Source organism: Dryobates pubescens, chromosome 22, assembly GCF_014839835.1.
Source record: "Dryobates pubescens isolate bDryPub1 chromosome 22, bDryPub1.pri, whole genome shotgun sequence".
Lineage (NCBI taxonomy): Eukaryota > Metazoa > Chordata > Aves > Piciformes > Picidae > Dryobates > Dryobates pubescens.
In genome coordinates, this window is record NC_071633.1 from 10226944 (window position 1) to 10251089 (window position 24146).

At 43.8% G+C, this 24146-nt stretch overlaps 2 protein-coding genes across 8 annotated transcripts in view; one reads left to right on the forward strand and one right to left on the reverse strand.

The window, feature by feature from the left end:
- Window positions 1–6848: 6848 nt before the first annotated feature.
- Window positions 6849–9080, reverse strand: ADM (adrenomedullin). Its single transcript, XM_054172056.1, has 3 exons — window positions 8300–9080; window positions 7869–8009; window positions 6849–7368 (listed from the first exon to the last, which is right to left on the reverse strand). The coding sequence occupies exons 1-3, from the start codon at window positions 8410–8412 to the stop codon at window positions 7059–7061; spliced, it is 564 nt and encodes a 187-aa protein (XP_054028031.1). The 5' UTR covers window positions 8413–9080; the 3' UTR covers window positions 6849–7058.
- Window positions 9081–14911: 5831 nt separating this feature from the next.
- Window positions 14912–24146, forward strand: part of SBF2 (SET binding factor 2) — a 195868-nt gene continuing 186633 nt past the window's right edge. For all 7 annotated transcript variants that reach the window (XM_054172043.1, XM_054172045.1, XM_054172047.1 and 4 more), the window contains exon 1: window positions 14912–15091. In XM_054172043.1, coding sequence (XP_054028018.1) covers window positions 15037–15091 — 55 coding nt within the window. In that variant the 5' untranslated portion in view covers window positions 14912–15036. The remainder of the gene's footprint in view (window positions 15092–24146) is intronic.

A 24146-nucleotide genomic window follows, 5' to 3' on the forward strand; every position in this document is an offset into this window, starting at 1 on the left:
GTAACGTGAGGGTTTTTTTCCCTCAGTACCAGGAGTTAATGAAATCAGATTGGGATGAGATGATGTGAATTATCACACAGTAAATCATCTTTGTCTCTGCAGGAATCCCTTCTTGTGCAAATCTTTTTATATCCTTCATTAAACAGAGACTGATTGCCTTGTGCAAATATAATAACAAAGTGCTAGATTGTCTGTGTGTGTACCCTGACTGATACAGGAGCTTTGACTGCCAGTCCCCTCTGTGAACTACGCACACCACTCACTCTCTCACTTGAGTTAGTTGTCTGGGTACATTCATTACCAAAGCTTCAAAATAGGTGATGGGATTTTTTTAAAAAGCAGAGAGAAGAAAAAGAGGAGAAAGGAAACTGTACTATATAGAGTCCTAGTGTTTAAAACACTACTGCATTAAATGAAAAATGAAGTCTGGGTTTTGGACAAGACCACTGGAAATTTCTAGGATTTGATCCCTACTCGTTAACACATTTAGTGCTGCACTTGACACATAAATGTTTGCTGAAGCTATCTTTGCCAGCAGCACCACATCCTCTTTAGAGGAGTAGCAATGATCATAAACTACTAAACTCATTTCAGATTGAACTGGGAGTCTGAAGTTGAATTATGCCTTTATTTGATAGAGTTCCTGTCCTTTACTTCTACCCTTTTGTAGTTTCTTCAGTCTTCAAAACCAGAACTTGTGAGTAAAATGAAGTATGAAACAAAACATACAATACAATCTTTCAATATAAAAATAGACAAGTTTTTTAAAGAAAAATGGGGCTTAGATTATTTTTTTTTTCCCTGATGAGGTCAGTAGTTTACTTTCAATTAGATGGGATCGGTCTCAGGCCTGGGATTTGGTGTTGAGATTCCTATCTGGCTCACCAGTTCATCACCATCAGAATGTCTGATGTCTGTAGGCAGTAAGGAGACTAATGATATATGCTACTTGAAGATTTCCCATGTTGTTTATCAATAAAGGTCCAGAACATGAATTTGTTCCTTGTGCAGAATGAGATGCTGAGCTGCACAACCCCAGGAAAAAAAAAATTCCTTAGAGAAAGTGACTTAGAAATCCATCAATTTTTCCTTGTCTCTAAAAGGAACACATTTGCCTTACAAGGTGCAGCTGTCTTCTTCCAATGTGCAGAATCAGATCTGCTCTTGAGTCTTCATACACAGTCAGGGAGGTGTCGTGGCCTCTGAGATTTTACTGCTTTCTAGCAGAGAGCCACAACAGACTGAGGTCATGTAAGGGGAAATGAGGAACCCACACACCTTTTCGTCCTCTCCTGTAACAGCAGTAGGATGAATTACATGGTGGCCTTTTAGTCTTCAATGTTTGGGTTTCGTGATGACTCCTGTGACAGTAAGCATCTATTAAAAGGACAATAATCGTGCTTGTTTGGTGAACTACTCAGTTTGCTCCTGAACTAACAAAAAAGATCTGTTATGTTTGTTCTTCTGTTTCTGCCAATACTACTGGACATGAGAGATTAAGACCTGAACATTTGTTTGTTTATTTTTACACCATGTTAGCAGAGTAAGAAGAAAATATGAACTATTTCATAATTGCTGGGAAAGTTTCATGTAATGTGCAAACTGACAGATTTGGGGAGTGATAGTTGACTGAAACTATTGGAAGTATATTTATTTTGAAAACCTGTTCTGAGAGTCAAAATTTATTACAAAATATTTGCCTTCAGCTGGGTTGGACAGATCTTTCCCGACTCTGGAAAACCCCAGGTTTTTGTAAGCGGGATGAGAGACTCTAGGAGGTCTAGTTAAATGTTTGGTAAAAGTTATCACAGAATTAAACAAAGTCAAAAGATTTCTTTTGGTCTCCTCTTTTCTCATGCTGGGAATTTTGCAAGTAAAACACTCCAGTCTTATCAAATCATTAACATTGATCTGAGTCTTAATGGAACCATTTGTTTTTCATTTGGAGACATTACAGTTATCAAGCATTTTGACTAGTGTATATAGTATGTAGTAAAAAGCCTTTTACATAGTGAAGTTTTTTACCTCATGAACAAATTAAGCTCCTTCTTCTTGTGAAGGATTCATGGCCCAGCTCCAAATAATTGTTTAACAGTTAAAGCAGTTTCAAAGCAGACTCAAATTATTTGGTGAAGAAAGAAAAAAAAGAAAGGAAAGTTCTTTAAGAATTATTTGGATCATAAATGCAAATCCTTCTGAACACAATAAACAAAGTTTAGCTAGGCATAATTTGTTTTAGTTATTGCTTGTACTCAGTTATGCTGGAATTTTTTCTCCTGATGCCTGTGTGCTTCACACTACTTAACATGATGTGAGATAATATAAAACGGTGTATTGACGGCACAAGGAAACTATTTGGATAGCTGTCTGGAGTTACCATTATTGGCTTTAATTATGACTTGCTGTCCTTTGGGTACTAAATGAGCCAGAAAAGGTTTCATATGTGCCAAAGTATTCATTAGTATTCCCCTTTCTGTCATTCTGCTCACAGAAAAAGTTTATATCTGGCACCTGACTGCAATTCTTATTAGCATGGACCAAGATGCTTTGCAGATTTTGATAATCATCTGCAAGTACACCAGTGTCTCTACTTTTTGGATACAGTAGAAGTTGTTCCTAGGTAACAGTGGTGAAATTCTGACCACTTTCTGATATAACTGGAGAACAACTGTTTCTTGCAGCTCTTATGGCTGCTTAAAGTATGTTTTCTGGTACCAGCTGGACAAAGAAAAAGAATTACTTGATTTTCTCTTCCAGATTAGGAGACCTGTATTAGAACTTTATGGGAAGGTGCTTACTTTAGGCCCCTTGCAAACACTTTGTATAGCACTAATATTGGAGCTACAAAAATCTTTCTGAGATAAAAATAGTCTTTGGAATCTATTTTGTAATAAAAATGCCTATAGTGAAGTACTTTAACATAGAATGTCTCTAGGGTAGGTATACACAAAATATTATCTCATAAAGAATATTCTCTGAACTCTCTCACACTTCACTGTGGAGGTTCTGCTGAGAATGGTGACCACTCCTTTGGCATCTGGTTTGGACAGACTGGTGGACAAGGATGAATTCCTGCTCCAATACATATTTAGCATTGCAAAAATGACTTTTCATTTAGAACCTTGTTTGAACTGAACTTACTGTCATGTTTTAAGCAGCCTTTGAAATGCCAGCCTGTAAGACACCAGACTATTCTTAGAAGTGAATACTTTAACTGAGGTGCTAAGTAAATAGATATTCCTGATTTAAAGGTATTTGATGACATCTTATCTGTCATATTAAAGCATTAGCTGGCTTTGACCTAAGCATACAGTTCTTCCTGAACTTCTAGGGCTTTAAGAAAATACTTGCTTTTGTGGGCTGACAGTGTTTGATGGCCCTGTTCTCTCTGAAACTTCAGGGGTTTCTAAAACTTCACACATCTCAGAGAGTTTAATCTAGCTCATGGATGAATTTCAAATACAGTTCGTGCCCAGCATTTTGCTTTGTGGAATGTTGGTAATGAAAAGATGCTTAGCCAAAGTTCTTCAGTAATGTCCCCTCCTTCATCATGAGGAAGAGCTTTGATCTGAGCAGCTCTCGCCTGGGGCAGGTGCAAGAATGGATTAAAAGGGAGAATTCTGACTTTATATTGTGCCCAGGCGGCCAAGAGGGCCAATGGCATCCTGGCCTGTATCAGGAACAGTGTGGCCAGCAGGAGTAGGGAGGTCATTCTGCACTTGTACACTGCACTAGTTAGGCCACACCTTGAGTATTGTGTCCAGTTCTGGGCCTCTCACTTTAGGAAGGATGTTGACTTGCGGGAATGTGTCCAAAGAAGGGCAATGAAGTTGGTGAGGGGTTTGGAACACAAGCCCTATGAGGAGAGGTTGAGGGAGCTGGGGTTGCTTAGCCTGGAAAAGAGGAGGCTCAGGGGAGACCTTATTGCTCTCTACAACTACCTGAAGGGAGGTTGTAGACAGGTGGGAGCTGGTCTCTTCTCCCAGGCAACCAGCACCAAAACAAGAGGACACAGTCTCAAGCTGCACCAGGGGAGGTTCAGACTGGATGTTAGGAAGAAATTCTACACAGAGTGAGTGATTGCCCATTGGAGTGGGCTGCCTGGGGAGGTGGTGGAGTCACCACCATTGGAGGTGTTTAGGAGGAGACTTGATAGGGTGCTTGGTTGCATGGTTTACTTGATTAGGTGATGTTGGATGGTAGGTTGGATGCAATGATCTTGAAGGTCTCTTCCAACCTGGTCTGGTCTATTCTATTCTATTCTATTCGATTCGATTCGATTCGATTCGATTCGATTCGATTCGATTCGATTCAATTCGATTCATTTTAGCCTCTACAGACCAGTTCCCCAAAACTTGTAACCGAGTTTAGGATATGTACTTAACTATGCAATGAGAAAGAGTGCCTGCCTGCACTGTCGTTCTCCTCCAGACTATCTAGCCTCTAACCAGGTTAGCTAAAATGCACACAGTATTTCCAGGATTTACTTTTCAGCTCCATATATTCAAAGAATGTGTTGTTTCCCACACATATGGCTACTCACTACCTGGCATGTCTAATTCATCAGTGTTGGCCTTTACACTTTAAAAGACAGGATTTCAAGGATTTTTAAGATTGGAGGGAAATAAGTAACAATAAAAAATCTCTGTAGTGGCTGTTGATTCCAACTAGAGTTTTGCTTCTCCCTACAATAACGGCAGGTGGTGCTCTTGATCCTTCCAAATTGAATTTACTTCATTATGCCATCCAGCTTGCTGCTTTTAGTCCTGTCCGGTTAGTCCAAGGATCTTTCAGCTTTGAGCGAAGTTTTTCCTGTGAGTGAAAGGGCAAAGGAGGGGAGAAAGGGTATTTGAAGTGGGGACTGGGTTTTGGCAGTAAATGAAGAAGAGAGCAATACAGACAAAAGTAGCTAGTTGGCAAGGGTATACTTAACCACGTTATAGTTCAATCCAGCCCAGCATTCCAAGCTTAGATGACAAAGGTGCTTGGCTGTGTCGCCCAAAAATAAAACATTGTAGCTGTTAAATTGTATGGTTCCCCTGAAGTAATTTTGATTGTGCTACTTTAAGTAGGATCACACTTTTGCTTACACATTATGCTCTCCCACTGCAATCACCCCAAAACTTATAAGCAGCAACTATTCTAATGTAAAGATCTTTCATGATTTGAGAACAGCCACTTGCTTTTTTCTCAGCTGGCAGCTATAATCTATTTATTCTAGCTGTATTTAGTGCTCCTCTTCCCCAGTCCTCTCCTGTATACGTTAACTATGTTCAAAGGTACTGTAAAATAGGAGAGATTGTATGTTTTACCCAAGATGTTATTCAAGTAACACCTCTTGAGTTTTTAGGTTTTCTTGGAGTGCAAAGAGCAGACACCAATAGATGGTGCTCTTGGTGCATTAATAAGGTTCAGTTTCTCATTTGTTTTCTGGTCTGTGGTTGGAATTTGGTTGTGGGATTTGGGTTTTGTTTTTGTTGTGGTTTTGTTTGGGTTTTTTTAAGAGGAAAAAAAAAATCCCTACTGCTAAGCTTTTATCCAAGATGTTCTGCCTGCACTGAACCAGTCACTATTTAACTTTAACCTGAACTGTGGCCCAGGAAATCCTTCAACATAAATAACCTTGGAAGCTGCCATGACCATTTTTGGAACATGCTCCCTCAATAAATCTGTTACTTTGTTGTGCAATGCTGAAGTGTGCAGTTGTTTCTCTGATTAATTAGGGCAAAAAAAAATAAACTTCCATGATCAATCCAAGCTGTGACACATTTCAGGCCTGGCTTTAACATGTGGGTAGAAAAGGCCTTAAAGCTCTTCCAACAGATCTGCCCTGTTTTTTAAGGTGCATCCTTGGGTTTGAGGTTATTTGACGTGACTAGATACAGTGGCTGCTAACAAAGTCTGGAACTGAAAAGTTTTAGTCTGTCATAGAATTATCATGCTAAGCCAGTAAGGGTAGGACTAAACACAGTAAGAGATAGCTCATCCTAACCACCTGCCCCCAGTAATGACAATGTAACAGAACTGTTTTATGTAATAATGTTTATTTTATTTCACATATTACCCATGGAGAACAGCTGATACATTCTCTACATCTTTCACCACTCTGGAATGCAAGATTAAAAAAGTATGGAAAAAGTTTTAACGTTTGACATTCACAATATGAAAAATAGAGGGGATACAATGTTTTTAAATGCCCTTATACAATATATATAAAATATGTATAAAAATAAAATATATTTTAAAAAATACAAACAGGACATGACACAAAACAATCTTAAATACAGATACGTATCTCATGATCCACACACACCGCACTTAAAATTAACAAAAACCACGTACAATTGCACTTTTCCTCTCTGTGACGTTCAAGTATATCCAGTCCCCGCAGGGACTAGTCAATGTCCGATTCCCTGCCGGGTGCAGATAACGCAGAGGGTAGAGCAGATGTGGGCGACCTGTTCTTGCCGAGAGCTGAACGCACACCCTCACACACTTTGGGCAAAGGCCGAGGCCTTGGCCCCTGGGCTGCCGCGCAACGGCTGGCACCCGCCGGCAAACCCCGTCTCCTCCCCCCGCCCCCCGACCGCGGGAGTCCCCTGAGCAACCCCTCCTCGGGGCAGACAGGGCCGGGGCGAATTCAGCCCCGACAGCATGAAAGGTCCGCCTGCGCCGGGTACAGCGGCAGGGCATGGGGGCGACGTGGCGGCCGGCGCGGCAGCGCCGCTGCTGGCGCCTTCCAGTCCCAGGCGGCGGGAGCGAGAGCCGGCAGAGCCTCGCCCGGGAGGGTAAAGAGTCAGTTAACCTTCCGCCGCTACGGGGGCTGAGGACGAGCAGGCCCGGAGCTACCCCAGCGGGACACAGCCTTCACAGCTCCCCCGCGCCGGGCGCGGACGGCATCCGCGGCACCGGCAGCGCGTCCCACCACTCCGCCACCCCTGGGCCAAGAAGGGCGCGCTCCACGAATCCTAGCGGCGGGTCCAAGCGGCTGCGGACCTCCAAAACCTCCGTGCCTCAGTTCATCCATCTGAGACGGCCTCGGCCGTGTAGCGCGGCTTTCACACTCCGAGGACGCGGTCGAGGGCCTGCGCCCGCCGCCTCCGGGGGCGCCGCCCAGCCCGGGGGGCTCTCAGCGGACTGCGGCGGTCGGACAAGGAGCGCCGTCTGCGGCCGTAGCCCTGGGGGCTGATCTTGCTTGGGGGGGCAGTGTCGTCCTTATCCTTGTCGGTCAGCTGGTAGATCTGGTGGGCCAGCGTCTGCACCGTGCACGTCCCGAACCGGCAGCCCGTGCGGATGCCTTGGAAGTGGGGGAAGCTGTTGAAGCTCTGACGGTAGCGCTTGACGCGGATGTGAGCATCCTCCCGGCTGCTGCGAGGCAGGAAGAGAGAAAACAGGCATGAGAAACGCGCAGTGGGGCCCCGGAGGAGGGGACCGAAGGGCCCGGGGAGGGCAGGGAGCCCCCAGGCTGGAGGCGGGCCTGTCCCGACGGTGCAAAACTCCCCTCCCGCCCCGCGTCTCTGCTCTACGCTGAGCGGCAGGAGAGAGGCGATCTGGTCGCAGACCAGAGCTTGCTGTCGATGCGGGAAGAGGCCCCGCCGTTTTATGGCTGCTACTTTATCTATGGATCCAGAGCTCAAGTTACTATTTATATTTGACTTTCACAGTAAAGGCGCTGCTATCTCCCGCCAGCTCAAGAGCGCGGGGAAGGGGAGGAGGGAGGATGCCATGAGCGCGATGTGCAGCCCGGGCGGGACCTGTCTCAGGGGCATGGGGGATCTAGAGCGAGAATAAGCCTAAACGCCCGGAAGCGAGGGGACCCTGAAACTTTCCACTCCTCAAGCAAGAGCCCAGAAGGGGTTGGAATTTACCTGGGATGCGAGACTCGGGGATCCTCCTTCACGTCCTGGGTCCGTATGAGCGGCTGCACGCCAGCGGCTACCCCAAGTCCTCGGAGCGCGCCCGAAGGCTTCACGTCCCGCTTGGCTCGGCTCAGTGCCCATTTCGTCCATCTGAAAGGAGCACAAGGGAAGAGGACAGCTTGTTAGGGCAAGCCTGCAGGTCGGCAGCCAAACCAAATAGATTCGAGGGGCGACAATCTTTGCCAGCGCCGAGATTTTATTCAAAATGTATTTATTTTAAATGCTTCCTGAAAGGGCATGAGGCTTTTAAGGAGCTGTGCGGTTCCCGCAGGGAATCCAGTCCCTTTAGTCACGGCCAGAGCCTGGCGATGGGACTCGGAGGATCCGCAGCTGCACGGACTGGGCTGGGCGCTGGCAGAAGGACGCGCTCCCATACTCACTTTCTTTTGAACTCTGTCGCTACATCCACCCTCGCAGCATCCACCCTCGCAGCATCCACCCCGAAGAAGGTCACAGAGCCGAGATAGAGCAGGGCTACGTGAACTAGTTTCATTCCGGCTGGGCTCCTGGTGAAGGGAAAAGGGAGGAACTGTAAGCATGGTTGCTAATAAAAGTCAAGTAAAGTCTGTCCTTTATTTCTGGCAATTTCAGGGAGCTCCTTCGCTCAGAGCCCCCAGGCTACCGGGGACTTTGTGGGCGGTATGAACCAAAAGCTAATATTTGCTCAGCACCTTATCAATGAGTAAATAACAAAGCCTCCAAAGTTTACGTTTGTCGAGTTTTCTTTGCAGAGGCAGCTGCAAACAGTATTTCCAGAGTACCCCCAGCGGCTTGCACTAGGATTTAGCAAACCCATGAGATTAGAGGGAGCTGGCTATCGCATGCATCATCTCCAAACTCCAGCAAGTGTTTTGCTGCCGGGAAGTTTATCCCCTGATAGCTCATCTTCCCACTTCACACGCAGAACCAGCTAGTTCTGGATCTTATGTTGTAAACTGTAGCTGATGCCAAGAGCTACTCCAACCTCTTCAAAACTATCCAGATTTAGTAGCATTTTACTTCACCTCCCCTGCATCTTTTCTTGTTGTTGTTGTTGAGGGAGGAAAAAAAAAATATAGTTCTTACCTGACAGTGAGGATAATCCACTGAGACAAATAGTCTTGTAGTAGCGATCCGAGCTTGCAGGGTTTCCTGAGGAGGGAGAACTCCTTCTTTGTGTGTCTGAAGTAACCACTGCTGAGCTGCGCTCCACCGCTCCCTTTTATAGAGAAGCGCGGGGGAAGTGGGTGGACCTTGGCGTGGCTGGGCGATTTTTCTTTGACACTTACCCCCACCCCCATATCCCAAGCACTTCTTAATCATTCTGGCGTGGATTGGGGGCAACCCATACTAAGGTGAAAATAAAAGGATTACTGAAAATTATCTTAAACAACCTCCTTGGTATTTTGCTAATTATAACAACTTTTACGTGTGGATTCCGAGTCGTGGCATAATTTGCAAAATCTGATAAGCCACTCAGTCTGTTCTACTGGGGTACAGACTGTTAAACTGCTGATATAGAATTATGTTTACACGGGTTGTGCCCTAATGTCTCCTTTGAGACATCTTAACTTCAGGTGGGTGGAAGCAGGGGAATAGAAACTAGACTCAGTCAATTTCAAAATCTGTGCAAGCTCATCAAATACCAAGGTTCAAAAATAAACCCATATTTGGACAATGTGAATTATAATGAGTAACTGTAATGAGTGCCAGCCTTCTTGACATAAGTAAAGAGGTGACAAATCAGATATTATTAATATTTATGACTCAACTTGGGTGCATTTTTATCTAATAAAATGTATTTGCTTTATTTGATCCATTCAATAAATCACGATTCAAATGGGTTTGGAAGATGAAGGTCAGAGCACACTTCTGTACCTTTGAGCCCAGGAAGAGGCATTGCTTTGAGGCAGACACAGGGTCACTGAAGTGCTCGGGTCATGGGCACCCGAGAAGAGTTGCTTTGTGTCTTTTTATCCCCAGACCTCAGTTCTCTACGTGGGTGCACTTCCTCAATTACACAGCTAATTCAGTGCATGATCAGGGTCTCTAACAACATTATCCCAGATGGCCAGCAGCAAAACTTTAATCTGCCCGCCTTTGGGTCTTTTTTGCTCCGTGACGCTTCAGAGATGGAGAGGGGTGCTGAAAGCACCAGATGGACTGCTTCTCTACTTGTCGAGATGCAAATTCAGCGGAATGGAGGGAAATGGCCCAGGAGACCTGCGCCCTGGGGCGACGGGGTTCCCTTCCCAGACACAGATTCTCAGGAGGAAGGAATGAACGGGCGTGCGCGAGATGTTTCTCGCATCTTGCCCCAAGCGAAGTGTTTAAAAAAATCAGGTGGGTACGTACTCATGACTGCCCCTCCAGATAACCGCGGTGTGTAACAACACCCTGGACAGGTATGTGCGAGGGGGTGACGGGAATTTTCCTGTGCACGGATGACTAGTTAGAGGTGCTCCCCGCTTCCCTCGCCAGCAGCGTCTAGGCACCTGATAGCTTCTGTCTCCGACATCTACCTGGACAGGGCAGGCTGGCCCCGGAGCCGCCACTCCTCCCGGCTGCCGCTCCTCCGTCTCCCACACGCTGTCGACCGGCACTCACCGGCAGCGAGGCTGAGCCCTCCCCATCGCACGCGCCGCCGTTGTTCCCCGACCCCCCGGCGTGGTTTCTCCGGGGCAAGGCAGTTTTCTCGTCCGTGAGCTGGCCGCCGGAGCAAACCCAGGTCCGCTCTCCGCTGCACCTGCCCAGCCGAAGCGCGGTGCAAGACGCGGCGACGGCGACGGCGGAGCAGAGAGACGTCGGGCAGCGTGCTCTGGCATCTTTGTGGAGCTGGGGTCTCGCTGCCCTCCCTACGGACCGTGCTCCGGAGCAAACAAGCAGAGAGCGAAAAGCTTGCGGTGTAAACTCAGGGAAGGAGAAATAGGAAAATAGGTGGTCACGAACGGGGCTGAACCATGACTAGAGCTGCACGACCCTATCAGCCCCCAATGGCTGGGATTCAGAGACCTCACCAGGCAGCTCAGGCTCGAGCGAGTTCAAGCGTTTCCTCGATCAGCAAAAGTTGAAACCGAATCTAACTTTCCCGATTGAGAAGGCAGGGTTTTGCGTGATAAGCTTTGCTTTAGAAAATCACAGACTTCCCCAACTGCTGGAAAATCCCTTATTAAAATCTTTGGATAAACGGGAAGTGTATTTTGTATACTCTTTGGCAAAGAATGCAGAAAGAATCCTATTTGAAAGAGCTTCAGCAGGTAAATAAAGCTGGTTCAGATCTAATACAAAACATCATGTTCTTTATTCAGATGCTCATTTTGTTCCTCCTAAGCACTTGCATTCCCATGCAATTTGGAAATAAGAAATAGTCACTCAGTTTGTACTGTGAGGTGTCAGCAGCCACATTAACAAATATATTTTGGAAGTAGTGTTCTTTTTATGTTTCAAAAAATAATTAAGCAAAATGTTCCATGGAAATAGCATTTACAAACTGTTATTCTGATGCAGTTCATCAAGACCAGCCTTTCTCTGAAGCACCGGGTCTCCTTTGGATGATGCCTCATCCATTGCCAGGAAGCTGGCCTGGATGAACATCCAGCTCTTGTTTACTGATTCTCTTGGGTGTGTTGGTCAACCTCTTGGTGCTGTCATATGTACAAAAGACTCTACAATGCATATCTGCTTTGGTAGGGAGATTGTGAAGATTAGTTGCTTTTTGCACAGCACTTTCTTTAGGCTGGATTTTTATTCCAAAAGTAAAGGTCTAAAATCTGTAGGTATCCATGGATAATCAGTTTGAGGAAGATATGATCTGCTGATTATGCGAGAAAATAGTTGTGTTAAGCCAGTGGAAGTGCCTTTGTGTGCTTTGGTTTGGGTTTAAACAAATGTTACCGAATTTGTAGGCCACAAATACTTTATTGTATTTGAGGCTCTATGAAATCATCAGAAAGATGACACTAACAGGACAATTAAACCACACGAAGGCTATAAAACATCAGTGAAGCTCCACACAGAAAAAACTTGCTTTTAGTGCATGAACTCACACAGCTTGTTTTGTACCAAGGGCATATTGAAAAGGGGCGATTCCATTTTTGGTAGTCCCAGTAAAGATGCTTTTGGTGAACCTTACAAATGACAGGTTTGAGCACATCAAACAAAGCCTCCTAAATGAGTGTATCTTATATGCATACTGTTAGGGGAAAACCTGCTCAGGACCATGATTGCTTCCCTGTAGGGAAGGCAAGTAAAGTATGTACCCACCCTGCACAGGAGAGAATGACACTGAATTAAGGGACTGCAGGCAGAGTGTGACCTTTATGCTTCCTGAAAGAGGAGCTGACAATAGAAGGTACTGTGAATCTTCACATTTTGTTAGTGTGTAGTACAGTCTGAGTGTGGCAACAGGTTCCCTGTGTACTTTCAGTCTCCTGGAGGGGTGCAGCCCCACAGTTCTTCTCCTGGGATAGGTGTATTGCTGCTTACTGGGTCCTTCTGGAGACCTAGGCCTTGGAGCCCTAGGCCTTGGAGCCCTTTTTGAACCACTGCCCTGTGAGCCCCTTCACCTGCCATGAGGAGCCAGGCTACTTTGCTGCAACAGAGGGAATTATATTTTTGGTGGTATGGACTGAAGCTCAATTTACTTTGTATTAGACTTCATGTGAGCAATATCTGCTCTGCTATTTCCTCATTTGTCCTATAAGGACACAAGATTGCTCTACACCTAAGGGAAGTTAGGGAAGTAAATTACAGGTGGCAGACTCCTTTTGCTGTCTGTGCAGGTAACCCATGTGTTCAAACTCAGTTGAATGGTGCCCTTCTTGTTACATGAATACTTAAGATATGCCACTTCTTGGGCCATGCTTTATGAATTAACCAAGCTTTGGCTGTATCAGAGTGGATGGAAGAAGGAGCAAGGCTGTGAAGTGGGTGCCAGCAGTACTGGGCAATCAATAAGTAACATCTTTCTCTTGATCCAGCATTTGTTAATGCTCTGGGGAAAATGTTAGGTTATGGTGTCCTGCTAGAGGTGCTGGCTTAAAAGACTTAACTGCTGAGATTTATTGTATTACATATTGAAATTTATAAGTGCAGAAATTATAACTCTAAGGTTCCATTTTAGCTTCAAATTAAGTTACTTCCTAGTGTCCCTCCTGGTTTAGCTGTACATAATGTTATCCCTTGTTTTTTTTTTCCCAGCTGTTGCATGTTCTTCATGTTGTCCAACAACCACAGCATCCCTCCCTAGGAGCTATGGTAATAAGCTTTATTCTTGCCCACCTCATGTGGTGGCTTTATTAAGATTTGTGTTCCTTTTTTTCTACTTCAGAAAAGCTTTTAATCAAAAAGCTTAGTGTTTTTAAAACAGCTTTGTGGATGCAGAATCATGAACCAAAATGCCTATGCATAACTTAAGAAGGGTATTCCTTCTAGCTCCTACCTACTCTAGGAAGTGACTGATTCCATTGAGTGCATCTTTTCCCCCCCAAAAGATGTTCAGTCTTTTAAATGTATATATGACTCATTTTTCTTTACTCCTATAATTAACACGTAATTTTATTAAGATCTTCCCACTTGGCATCTGCTTCAAAACACTGATGCCAGGAAGTTGAGTATTCCAAAGAGGTGTCAATCACTGACTTCTGCTGAGAAGACCCAAGTAAGAACACTGTAATTTATTGTTGAAGAGTTATCACCCATTTCCTTCCGGAGTATCAGCAAGACATTGCATGGGTATGTCTCAGATAAGCAGCAGGTGTTAAGAGTTGCATATTTTAAACAGAAATGTCTCTGTGAAACCGCTCATGTCCATCTGCTGGGCCCCTTGTGATGGTGGATCATCAGGCACAAATCCAGTGAATTAGCTGTGTATCCATATGCAGCCAGTACCTATGGCTGCTGCAGCTCCTCACTGTAGTGCAACCAGTGTCCTCTCTGCTATTTTCTCTGTGTGCTGTCACTCAGGATGTACATGGAAGCTTATCAGAATGCTTTAGCAGGCTCTGCCAGCTAGCCAGACAGACACCCTGTTTATCACCAGTATCTCTGCCAGTGCTTGAAGCCCACCAGGCTTTCGAGGGCAAGAGTCCATAAGGTGTCAGCCTCATCTGTATGTTATAAATAGCAACACGGATTCTCCCCTCTGCCCTGCGGAGGCCTTGGCAGCCAGTGCATGTGCTCGGACCATCACGTCGGAGGACAAAAGGGTTACGTCGAAGCTCTGGCGGTCGTCAACCTCGTGAGCAGCCAATGCCACCGCCAGGCTCTGTGACCCTCATGGAAGGAGCACCCATGCCGGCCAAAGAAGGCAGAACGCGGCAGCCGGCAGGATGCGGCAACCGCGCTGAGCATTGCAGGTCAGGGCAGCCTCCGCAGAGCACAGACGGGGACAGCGTCAGGGTTCGTTGCTGCCGTTGTGTGGGGTGTCCGGGCCTTCCTCGTTACCCGTCTGCCTGCACAGCCGTCGGGGCCGACTTCCCCCACGGTGACATGTTCCGCACATCCCGAACAAAACGTAAACAGGAAACATCCTGGAAACGCAAGTCGCGATTCCCGATGCTGAGGCGTTAGTTCGCCGCCAGGCTTTGGTTTCTCATAGCTTAAGCGGAGCCGATCCCCAGCAGCTTATCTCATAAAGGCACCCGACTCTGGCACCCGACTTTCCCGAGCGCGCAGATCGGTTGGACCTGCCGCGGTTTTATAAAGGGAGAAAGTGTTCCACAGCCCCCTCCCCCGGAGTGAATACTTCACAGGGAGGCTGTAAGGAGACAAAGAGCAACGCGGGAGGACACTGTCCTCCCCATCCGCGCTTGGTACGGAGCAAGGAACCTGTACCAGCGAGCTCCGAGGCCGGGCAGGGCAGAGCCGAGCCGAGCCGGGCCGGGCCGGGCAGTGCCGTGCCACCCCTGCCGCGTGCCGCCGGCAAATCCAGAGCCCTCAGCCCACGCCCAGCCCGGCGGGGTCACGGCGCAGCGGTCTCGGTGGCGCGCAGGCGCACAGCGCGCCCGCGCCTCCAACATGGCTGGGCTGGTGCCGCTTCTTTTGCAGCGGGCGCGGAGGGGAGGATGCTGAGCCTCCGGGGAACTGCCGCCGCCGCCGCAGCAGGGGTGGTAAGGCCTAAGGCGGGCTCCTCTCAGCCATGGCTAGGTTGGCCGACTACTTCATCGTGGTGGGCTATGACCACGAGAAGACAGGTAGGTGTGGCTGTGCGCAGGGCTGCCCCGCAGTGCCTGGCCTCTTCCCCCCTCCCCTCGTTCCTGTCCGGCCCCGGCCCCCTCCCGCCTCCGGTCAGGCCGCAGGAGGAGGAGACTGCCGCGCTCACGGGACGCGTGTCCGGCCGTGGGGAGAAGGGCGGCTGAGGGCAGCGGGGCCGTCTTCATCCCCGCCAAGGGGCGCAGCGGTCAGCAGAGGCGAGGGAAGGGTTAATCCCCGTTTCCTGAGGCGGAGCGGGCTGGCGGGAAAGCGGAGAGGCTGCTCTCTCGCTTGGCAGGGCCTGAGCACCTCCGGCCGGTGGGGCGGCACTACCCCACCTGGCAGTGACACTAACTGCCTCGGCCCAAGTGAGCGTGGCACAACATGGGCCTGGCGAGCAGTGGGCGGCAAGCGGCCAGGGCGTACCCCGCGGCCTTGCCTCATAGCCCTGGCCGTTTGAAACGGGTAGTGGGTCTCTTGAGAGAGTGGGGGGGGGGCAGCTTAAAATGTCATCAGTGGGCGTACACAGCACCGGACCCCCGTCCTGACTGCCAGCCAAAGCAGCCGTTCCCGCTGTGCAGGCAGCGGAGCCGGCTGGGTGCTGGGGGTGTTTGTGCGTTCCTGTTTCCCGAGCCGCCTCTACAGAAAACAGTGTTTCTGGCTCGTCCCCTCACCTTTGCGCTGGTAGCTGAGACATGTGCGCTCGCGGCCTCGAAAGAAAACAAAGACTGAGTGGGCTCGGGAGGCCGTGGGGCTCTTTGTCCCTTTGGCTGGGGGCTCGTGGCTTGCCACCTGTTGAAAAGGTGCCGTAGCTGACACCTGGGAAAGCGCTGTTGCACTGGGTAGGCTCTTCAGGAATGGCTGCTTTTCTTGGAGAATCGAGATGTTTTCTGTGTGCTCGGGTGAAAGGAAAGTGGTGTCACCTGCTATCGTTTTGTGGGCACATAAAGAGTGGTGCATATTATGTAACTTTATGTTATAATACCATATTTCTTGCTGGGGAGACCTTAATCAGCATACAAGCTGTTTTGGAAATGAAGTGTTTGTCAGATGGTATGTGTTTGTGCTATATAGTCAGATCAAATGTATCTTGGTAATAAACAAGATTTTAAGCAGTCAAATGTCCCCTAATTTGACTATGCACAAACCAAACAACACTCAAGTTTGTTACTGTAATTCTTTGAAGTAGCAATTGTGTGCAGTCTGTATTTTTTCATTCTAAAAGTGTAGCAAATAAACTCTTCAAGTAAATTATTTTTTTGAAGCAATCTGATTTTCAGAGGAATCATATCTATGTGTTTAAAGACATCGTGGCTTACAAAATTCTCACGAGAGTCTCCTTGATTTTACTATATGATGTTTCTACTCCATTGTGGTTCTACCTTCCACGTTATTTGGAAGTAGATTTGTCCAAATTGTAGTGGCAAAATTAAAAGACAGGGGAGTACTTTATGTTAAAAATAAAGACCTTCCCTTTTACCTTTCTCCTGTTCATAACACTTTCCCCAACAACAGTAGAAAGCCAAATCAAAACAAAGAAGCACCAAAAAAAACCGAGGAGTGCTTTTAATGAGAAGACAAAGCAAACAGGCTGCCTTCTTTAAAGGGTATGATCAAACTGATGTAGCCACTATGTGAAATAAAATCACAGATTACATTGGAAAGCTTTATGTTTGTAAAATGTCTTCATTTGTAGTGTTTTAAGTATGTGTTTAACTTCCTGTACATAAATTGTCTCATTAAATTCAGTCAAATTGCTTGTGTGGATGAAATTGAACAGATTCAGAAATAACTCCAGAACCTTAATTTGAAAAGGTCATGCCCAGAAAGTAACTATTTAGACTTCATTATTTAAATTACTTGATGCTGCTTTAATGCTTCATACTAAAAATGCTGAAGGAACAGCATTCTGTTGAAGACTAGGCATGCATTATTTACCAAATTCCTTTACCCCTACATGCAATCCCATAATACATGCAGTACTGACCTTTCTTTTTCTTGTAAATGTCATAGGTTTTTGATGCATTTATTATGCCACTTTTTATGTGAAAAATCAGGGGCAACCATTTCTAGGATTGTAGACTTACTATTGTTTAAAATTCTAAAATATGGTGGGTTTTTTCAGTCTTAACATTCTGGCTTGGTTTGAATATGTTTGATTTTATTGTTGAGTATTAATTATATTTTATAGAGTTGTTTTTTTTCCCCTCAGGAATAATCTGGGGGATATCTTTGTGTAAACAAGGAAACAAAAATCCTGCAACCTTCCCCTTCTTCCACAACCTGTACATCAGCAGCAATTTGAATAATGCACACTTGGAGATAATAGGAAAGGATGTTTATAGCAGTGACTGTTCTCACAGAAAAACCCTACTGCCACTGCTTTCTATAGCTGCTATCATCTGCACTGATGTCACTTGGATTTGTTTACATGTGCCAATATATGCAATATACTGAAAACGGTAAAGGTATTGCTTTACTAGTGCAGATTAGCTTTATTTCAAAACATTCACTATAAATATCTGAAATGCTGCATTTGTGCAACTTAGGAACAAATGTCTAGATTTTTCTTGTGGAAAAACTTTATCAATGCTACCAGTTTTTATCCAACACAGTCTTCAGGGGAAGTGAACATTTTTACTGTCCTCAAATAAACCCAAGAAAGTATCCTTTTGGAGGTCAGACATATGAAAGTTAATTTCTGTTCCAGTTTAGGCCTGTATGAATTGATGATGTTGCAGTCCTGGTGCTATCATCCCATCTATAAAAGCTTCCTGTAGTTTTCAGCGTGCTTTGGGATGCTGACCTGTCAAAAAGACCTCTCTTGCTGAGTGGTTTGCTAGTGTTGCTGTGTTATTCTTTTTCTGGATTATTTTTCTGCTAATTTTTCAAGGAGAATTAGCTTTCCAGCATGTCAGATGAGTGCCAGTATCGGCATAAAGGAGGAAGAGGATCATTCAGGAGGTCAGATCACTGCAGCATGAATTTACATTAGTCAGTGGGCTAGAACCTTGGTCACAAATTTGTTAGGTGCCTTAGGCTCCTGCATAGTCCAAGGAAGGTAATGGATGCCTTGGAATAGTTTGGTAGCAGGCAGTTCATTTGTGCTTGGCAGGATGCATGGATGCATGCTACCTGAGTGGAGGCTGAGGTTTACTATTGATAACCTAAATGTCAGTAGACTTCCAGGCACAAAAGGAGTTAAGAAGCTTTTGTGTTGTAAAGGACTCGCCTAGCTTTTCATGTGTTTCAGGTACAGTTGACTGTATTCCTAGTTTAAAATTACTTAGTCTCTATCTTTCACCATACAATACTATACTATAGTTCTATTTGCTGTTCTGTATTTTAAAAACTGCTTCTGAGCCACTACCAAGAACTGAACATCAGTAGCTGCTGTTGGAAGTCCATGGTCAGTGTCTTGGCAGAGCTAGAGAAACCATTTCATAAATCCCCAATATATAATAATACACCTTTTTTTTTTTTTTTTTTTCTTCTGATAGTGGAAATGTGGAGGATTTCAGTGATACATCAAGGTTGATTGCTTTACTATGTTTATTTTGCATTTAGCTGAACCATTACTAAAGCAGATAACCACATTTTTCTCCAACATATCAGCAAATATAAAGCTGTTAACGTGCTACAAAACACCATTTAAGAAAGTCTCTGAAGGGAACAAAGGTGTTAGAAAACATGGACACTCTGAGGTAAAAGCTGGAGAAGATCCCAGAAGACCCTACTCGATGTCCAAAATCCTCATTTAATGTTTGCATAATTGAATATGGATGGAATATAGGAGAATACAGATATTTATGAAGATCACAGAAGGGCATGAGAAAATGCTTTTCAGTTTCACTTGGTTTTGTTTTTTCCTGGTAGAAGGCATAATTATAAATATATCCTTGGAATTTAAATATGGTGGTACTTGAAAAAGGTAGAGGAAGGCAAGTTTTGTGACTGTCTTAGCTCAGCAACAGAAATAAAAGGTTAAAGAAGAGAGAACTAAATACTGCATTTGATTAATTTGCCCATGCACCCCTAACAGCTTTGCTGTGGGATGCTGGTGTGAGATGAAGAGAAATGTTTTCTGTGAGACTCATTCACTGAATGAAGGCAGGCTAATGTGCAGTTGTAACGTGTAAGACAGAAGGCTTGAAACAGTATAGCAGTTTTATTTGGCTGTTGTCATAACTGATAAATGCTGATATAACGTGTAGGCTCTGTTGTGGTTGTTTCTGTTCTGATTTTTATCAACTTCTTTTCAGGAAAGCCTTTCTTATGTAATGCAACTTTCTATCTTGGTGGCTTTAGACTAGTGATTGATGATAGGGTGGGAGAAGTTCCTAAATGGAGTTGTTTGATTATTATTTTCTGTGGGCAGATTTTACCCACAAAGAATATTCTTTTTGGTTTGGATTTTAAATAACGTACAATGGGGATTTTTCTATAAGCTATCTCAATTTGTCCTAAAATGGGAGAACTCAGATTCTGTTGAGGAAAGTAGCATTTCATGTATTTGGGGATATTTTCAGACTAAATTGCAGTAAAGAAAATCACTCTCCCCTTTTCTGTCCTGGATTAACTTGGATTATTTATCTGTCCTGGATTATCTAACAAAAAGACACTTTTCCTATTCAGGCAGTGGCCTTCTATAACTGCAAGCATATTTTTCAGTAGGGTACAATGAGAATGACAATTCCTGCAATCTCACAAGCATAGAAGTTTTATAGAACTGAGGAAGATAATTACACTGCTATGGTAGCTCATTGACTTGACTTTGAAATACCAGCTACCTCCCCAGCCACTGGTATGTACAAAGCGAAAAATGAAGGAAAACCACAGCCACTTAGGAGTCATTTTAAAGTACGCAACTGTAGATTCACTATTCAACCTTGATAAAAGTCAGTGAAAGTTGCATCTTACAAAAATGTCCTGGTAATTAGGAAGTCTTATTTTGATTCATCTCTTGTTTTCCTTTACAGTAACTTGAGATTTTCAGGCCCCTTGCTTATAGAATAGTGACAAAAGTATTTCTAACAATAACACTGTCTTTAGTGATTGGTGCTTTGGGAATTGTGTTCTAGATGTATGTATTTGTTGAAATAAATTATTTCTTTGGTGTTAGTGGTATTCCGACGTCAAGGACAATCCAATTAATGTTGACTGGGATTTGGCAGCTAAATCCCTGCTCATCGAGCCAAGAATGTGCTTGTCATTGCTTATCTGTTAGTGACTAGATGCATCATGATTTCATATCTCTAATGTTTACAGTTCTCAGTTTTCAATCTTCCACAAATAGTATAATATGAAACAGTGTGATCATGGGATACGGATTGCGTTCTTCACTTGCTTTGTGGTAGACTTGTGCTCAAGGTAACTTAATCGCAAAAATGTTCTCTAAACTAGACATAGGTAACAGACTCGTAGTAGTTGGTTACAGTACAGTCTGAGGTTTTGTCTAGCCGTAGTAGAAGAATGCTATATACAGAAAATACAATATCGCTGTAATTCTGGATACAAATCGAATACAAATTCGGGACAGCTGCATGAAATCTACATTAGACCCTGGGAGACTTCAGTGGATACAAAGATACAAAGGAATGTTACTGGGGTTACAAAATCAATTGCTCAGATTCAAGGTGAAAAAAAAAGGATGAATGATGTCATTTTAATGTGGTTTGTATGTTGTTTCCTGAGAGTTAAAAATGCAGTCCCCAGAAAATTCACTGACACTTGGCTCGTCATCAAGATTGGAAACACTTTTTAAAATGATAGACATGGTGTCTGCTGGAATAGTAACTGGTAGGAAGATGAGACATTGTGATAGATAATTTTTCAGTTACTTGCAGATGCAAAGGAACAGCAACATCTTTGGAAGATGGAGCTACTTTTGCTAGATGCCGTAAATATTAGTGCCAGGAATACTGAGTGTTACAAGTAGGTAGTGTTCCCTTCAGGCTGTATAGTAGTCTGTGTATCGCTTTGATGTGGCTTGGGAACTGTTGCTCTCTAAGACTGGCCACTCTTCCTGCTTAGTCTGTTTGACACATTCTGGTGGTTTAAAATACTTTCTGTCTTCTGGTTTGTTAGGTTTACTCCAGAAGAATCTCTGGCCTTGGTGTTTGTGTCTTTGTCCTTCCCTTCTCTCTCAATCTCTGTTTAGCCATTTTTATCTACTGTGTGTTTTTCTGAGATTAAATCCTTTTGTCCAGTCAGTCTGATTTCATGTGGGTTTCATCATAAAATAAATGCTGATTCATCTTACGAACAATTTTGGACCCAAGAGAGTGTTTCCTAGGGTTTTCATTTAGGCAAAACAGTCCTTTTCCCCAGTTGTATTTCTTAGAAACAGAAAAAGTATATGATGTGAAGTTTTCTGAAACGAGCTAGAGACATATATTATGCATTGAGTCTGAAGTTGATACAGTTAGTTTGGCTAAGTAAGACATAATTGAAAATAGTTACAGATTAAGAGGTTAAAGTGTAGTTAGTAGTACTTGTGACTGTTAGCTGTTTGCATATCTAAAAAGCTTTGCACTCATGTTTCTTCTTAGTGTCTTGTAACTGCACCAGTTGTAGCACAACAGACCTTTTAGCTCAATTGCTGCATTAAGTTTTTCACATTTCAAGTTTTTACACTTAACACATGTTTGTGCTTCAGTCAAAGAAATAGACACTTGGCTTTTTATTGCTGTTTTATGAACTATAAATATAATACCCAAGTGGCAGTAAGCATGACAAGATATGCGAGGCTTTTTCAAAAGCACAAAGTTTTGATCTTGTCATAAATACAATTGTAATGGACTTTTTTTTCCTTGAGATACTGTTGTATTTTTAAATAAAAGTGAACTAGGAAATGTGTGGGTTTTTTTTTTTTTTTTTAGTGCTATTACACAGGTGGCTTTTCATGAAAATGCAAATTGTAATTGCATAAAAAAGGCCACACTTCCTGCAGAGGTCTTTCTTCATAATTAGTATAGTGTAATAGGGTTAGTATAGTAGTTTTACAAAGCTTGTGCAATATCTAAGCTGTTACTGTTCTACACTGTATATGCTATTTCTCAGCTAAGTTCACCACGAGTCATTCCAGTAGAAGTTATGGGAGGATTTCTGTTTTCTGAAGAAAGAAGCAGGTTTCATATTTCTGAGGAACTTAAAATTTTGTAAAGATTTTAAAGGAAAGTTTGCTGTTCTTTCCCTTCCTAAAACAGATTTAAACCCACATTTTCCTTCCATATTATATTGTCAATTTAATCTAGTTCTAGTTTCTGCCTTTTAGCTTGTGAGTTCTTATGACATTCAGTCTGTGAGAATGTTATTTCCTCACTTCTTGTTTTGTGATGGGCACAGCTTTTAATAGTGATTCTCTGAAAGCCGGTAGTGAATGCTAATCTGACTGAAAATTGTTACAGAATTCACAGTGTCTAGTAGAAGGGTCTGGACTTGCCTTTCATACCCTGTTCTTCCCCAGATTGGAAAACTCAAGGCACTCATAAACCTTAGAGATAGCTTTTGTGAAGTTCAGTAAGTCACCACTTACTTGGTAAAGTGGTGGGTCCTTGTAGAGGTTCCCTGTGTTGTGACTGGCCTGGCTTCTGGTGGGCCTCTAGGTAGGACTTGGTTTTTGTGAAGTAGCTTAGTCTGAGGCCTTCACCTAAGCAATAGATGGTGCTGACTGCAACTGAGGACCTAGTTCCCTGTTAAGAGAGAAGAGCTTCTGCCTGGGCAGTGTCTTTGACTTTGGGGTTTATTCTGCATTTCATAGTAACCTAGCTATGAGTTACTAGGACTAGAGTGCTGAAGTTGTAGTGTGTCAGCTGTGATGGCATTATAATTCAGCAGGACAGCTGAAGCAAGTGTCATGTTTTTTCAGTTACAGGCAACTGAAAAGAAAACAAAACCATGGAGAGCCACATGTTTGTGATTTGGAATTCAAAACTCTTCTTTCAAAAGATTCTCTTTCCTGTTTGATTCATCTGCATAAATAATGATACTAGGTTTGCTGCTGAGTAAACAGTGTTGATTCAAGTTGTGATACTTTTGTAAGGTTGTTGTTTCAGTACTGTTTCCCAAATATTTTGTTTATGGTGTTTATTATGAAAGGAGATGAGATCATACATATTTAACAAAATATTCTCATGGAGTCTCTTCTTATTGTTTTGTCCTCTTTTGCCACATGGCATCTGTTGGAAAAGGTAAGGCTGCCACTAAAGCATTTTATTTTTTGCTGAGAGAGTGGTCTTGAGAAAACACCCTTTCTACCTTTCTGATCATGTGAGATGTTTCTGCATTAAAGAAAATGCTTGCTTATGTGCTTCCTCCCCCTTTTTTCTTTTAAGAGAATATAGTTTTTTTGTTTTTTTTTTTTTTTTTTAAATAGCAATTCAAGAACGTGGCTTCACTGGTCTAATCTCAAAGGTCTAGTCTCTAGACAATATAGTTTACATCCATACCTCTTAACAAAAATGATGATTGTTCCTTATTACAGTAAGATAGGATTTTAGAGGCCTAACTCACTGGACAGTATTTAATTGGGCTCAAGGCAGTTGATCATGACCTTGCTTTTGTAGGAAACCTGTCTGAAGGCAGCATTCTTCCTTGCCAAGGACATGATTTACTGTCACTCAGAAGAACGGTTTCTTTTGTAATAGGTACATTATAGTATGCTCTAGTTAATATTCTGGGCCTGTCACAACCTCAGAAGGGAGAGGTTTTTGCTCTAGTAGTTTATTATGGGCTCATAGTCAAGTGGCATTTAATTGTTTGCAAGGACATGGATTGAGCTTTGCTTTCTTCAGTTATGCTCTAATTTCCAGCAACTAATTCCTTTGGTTTCTTAAAACTGCAAAGTATGGATTGAGAATTAAAAAAAAAAGAAGTTTAAAAAAAAAGAGTATTTTTCTTGCTAATGGTGCATACACTGTAAGCACATTTGATGTGTGAAATCTTGGCAGTGTAGCTTATTTATGGAGCAGGAGATGACAGTAAGGAAATAGGTGATATAACACCTAAGCGGATAATCATACTTTGTTCTTGCATTACAGTTTTAAAAGTATTATC

Coding starts and splice junctions, on each gene's coding strand:
- ADM (XM_054172056.1), bottom strand. CDS start 8,412: ATGAAACTAGTTCACGTAGCCCTGCTCTATCTCGGCTCTGTGACCTTC. Junction 8,010..8,299: donor GCGACAGAGTTCAAAAGAAA/GTGAGTATGGGA, acceptor TGCTCCTTTCAG/ATGGACGAAATGGGCACTGA. Junction 7,369..7,868: donor CCCCGAGTCTCGCATCCCAG/GTAAATTCCAAC, acceptor CCTGCCTCGCAG/CAGCCGGGAGGATGCTCACA.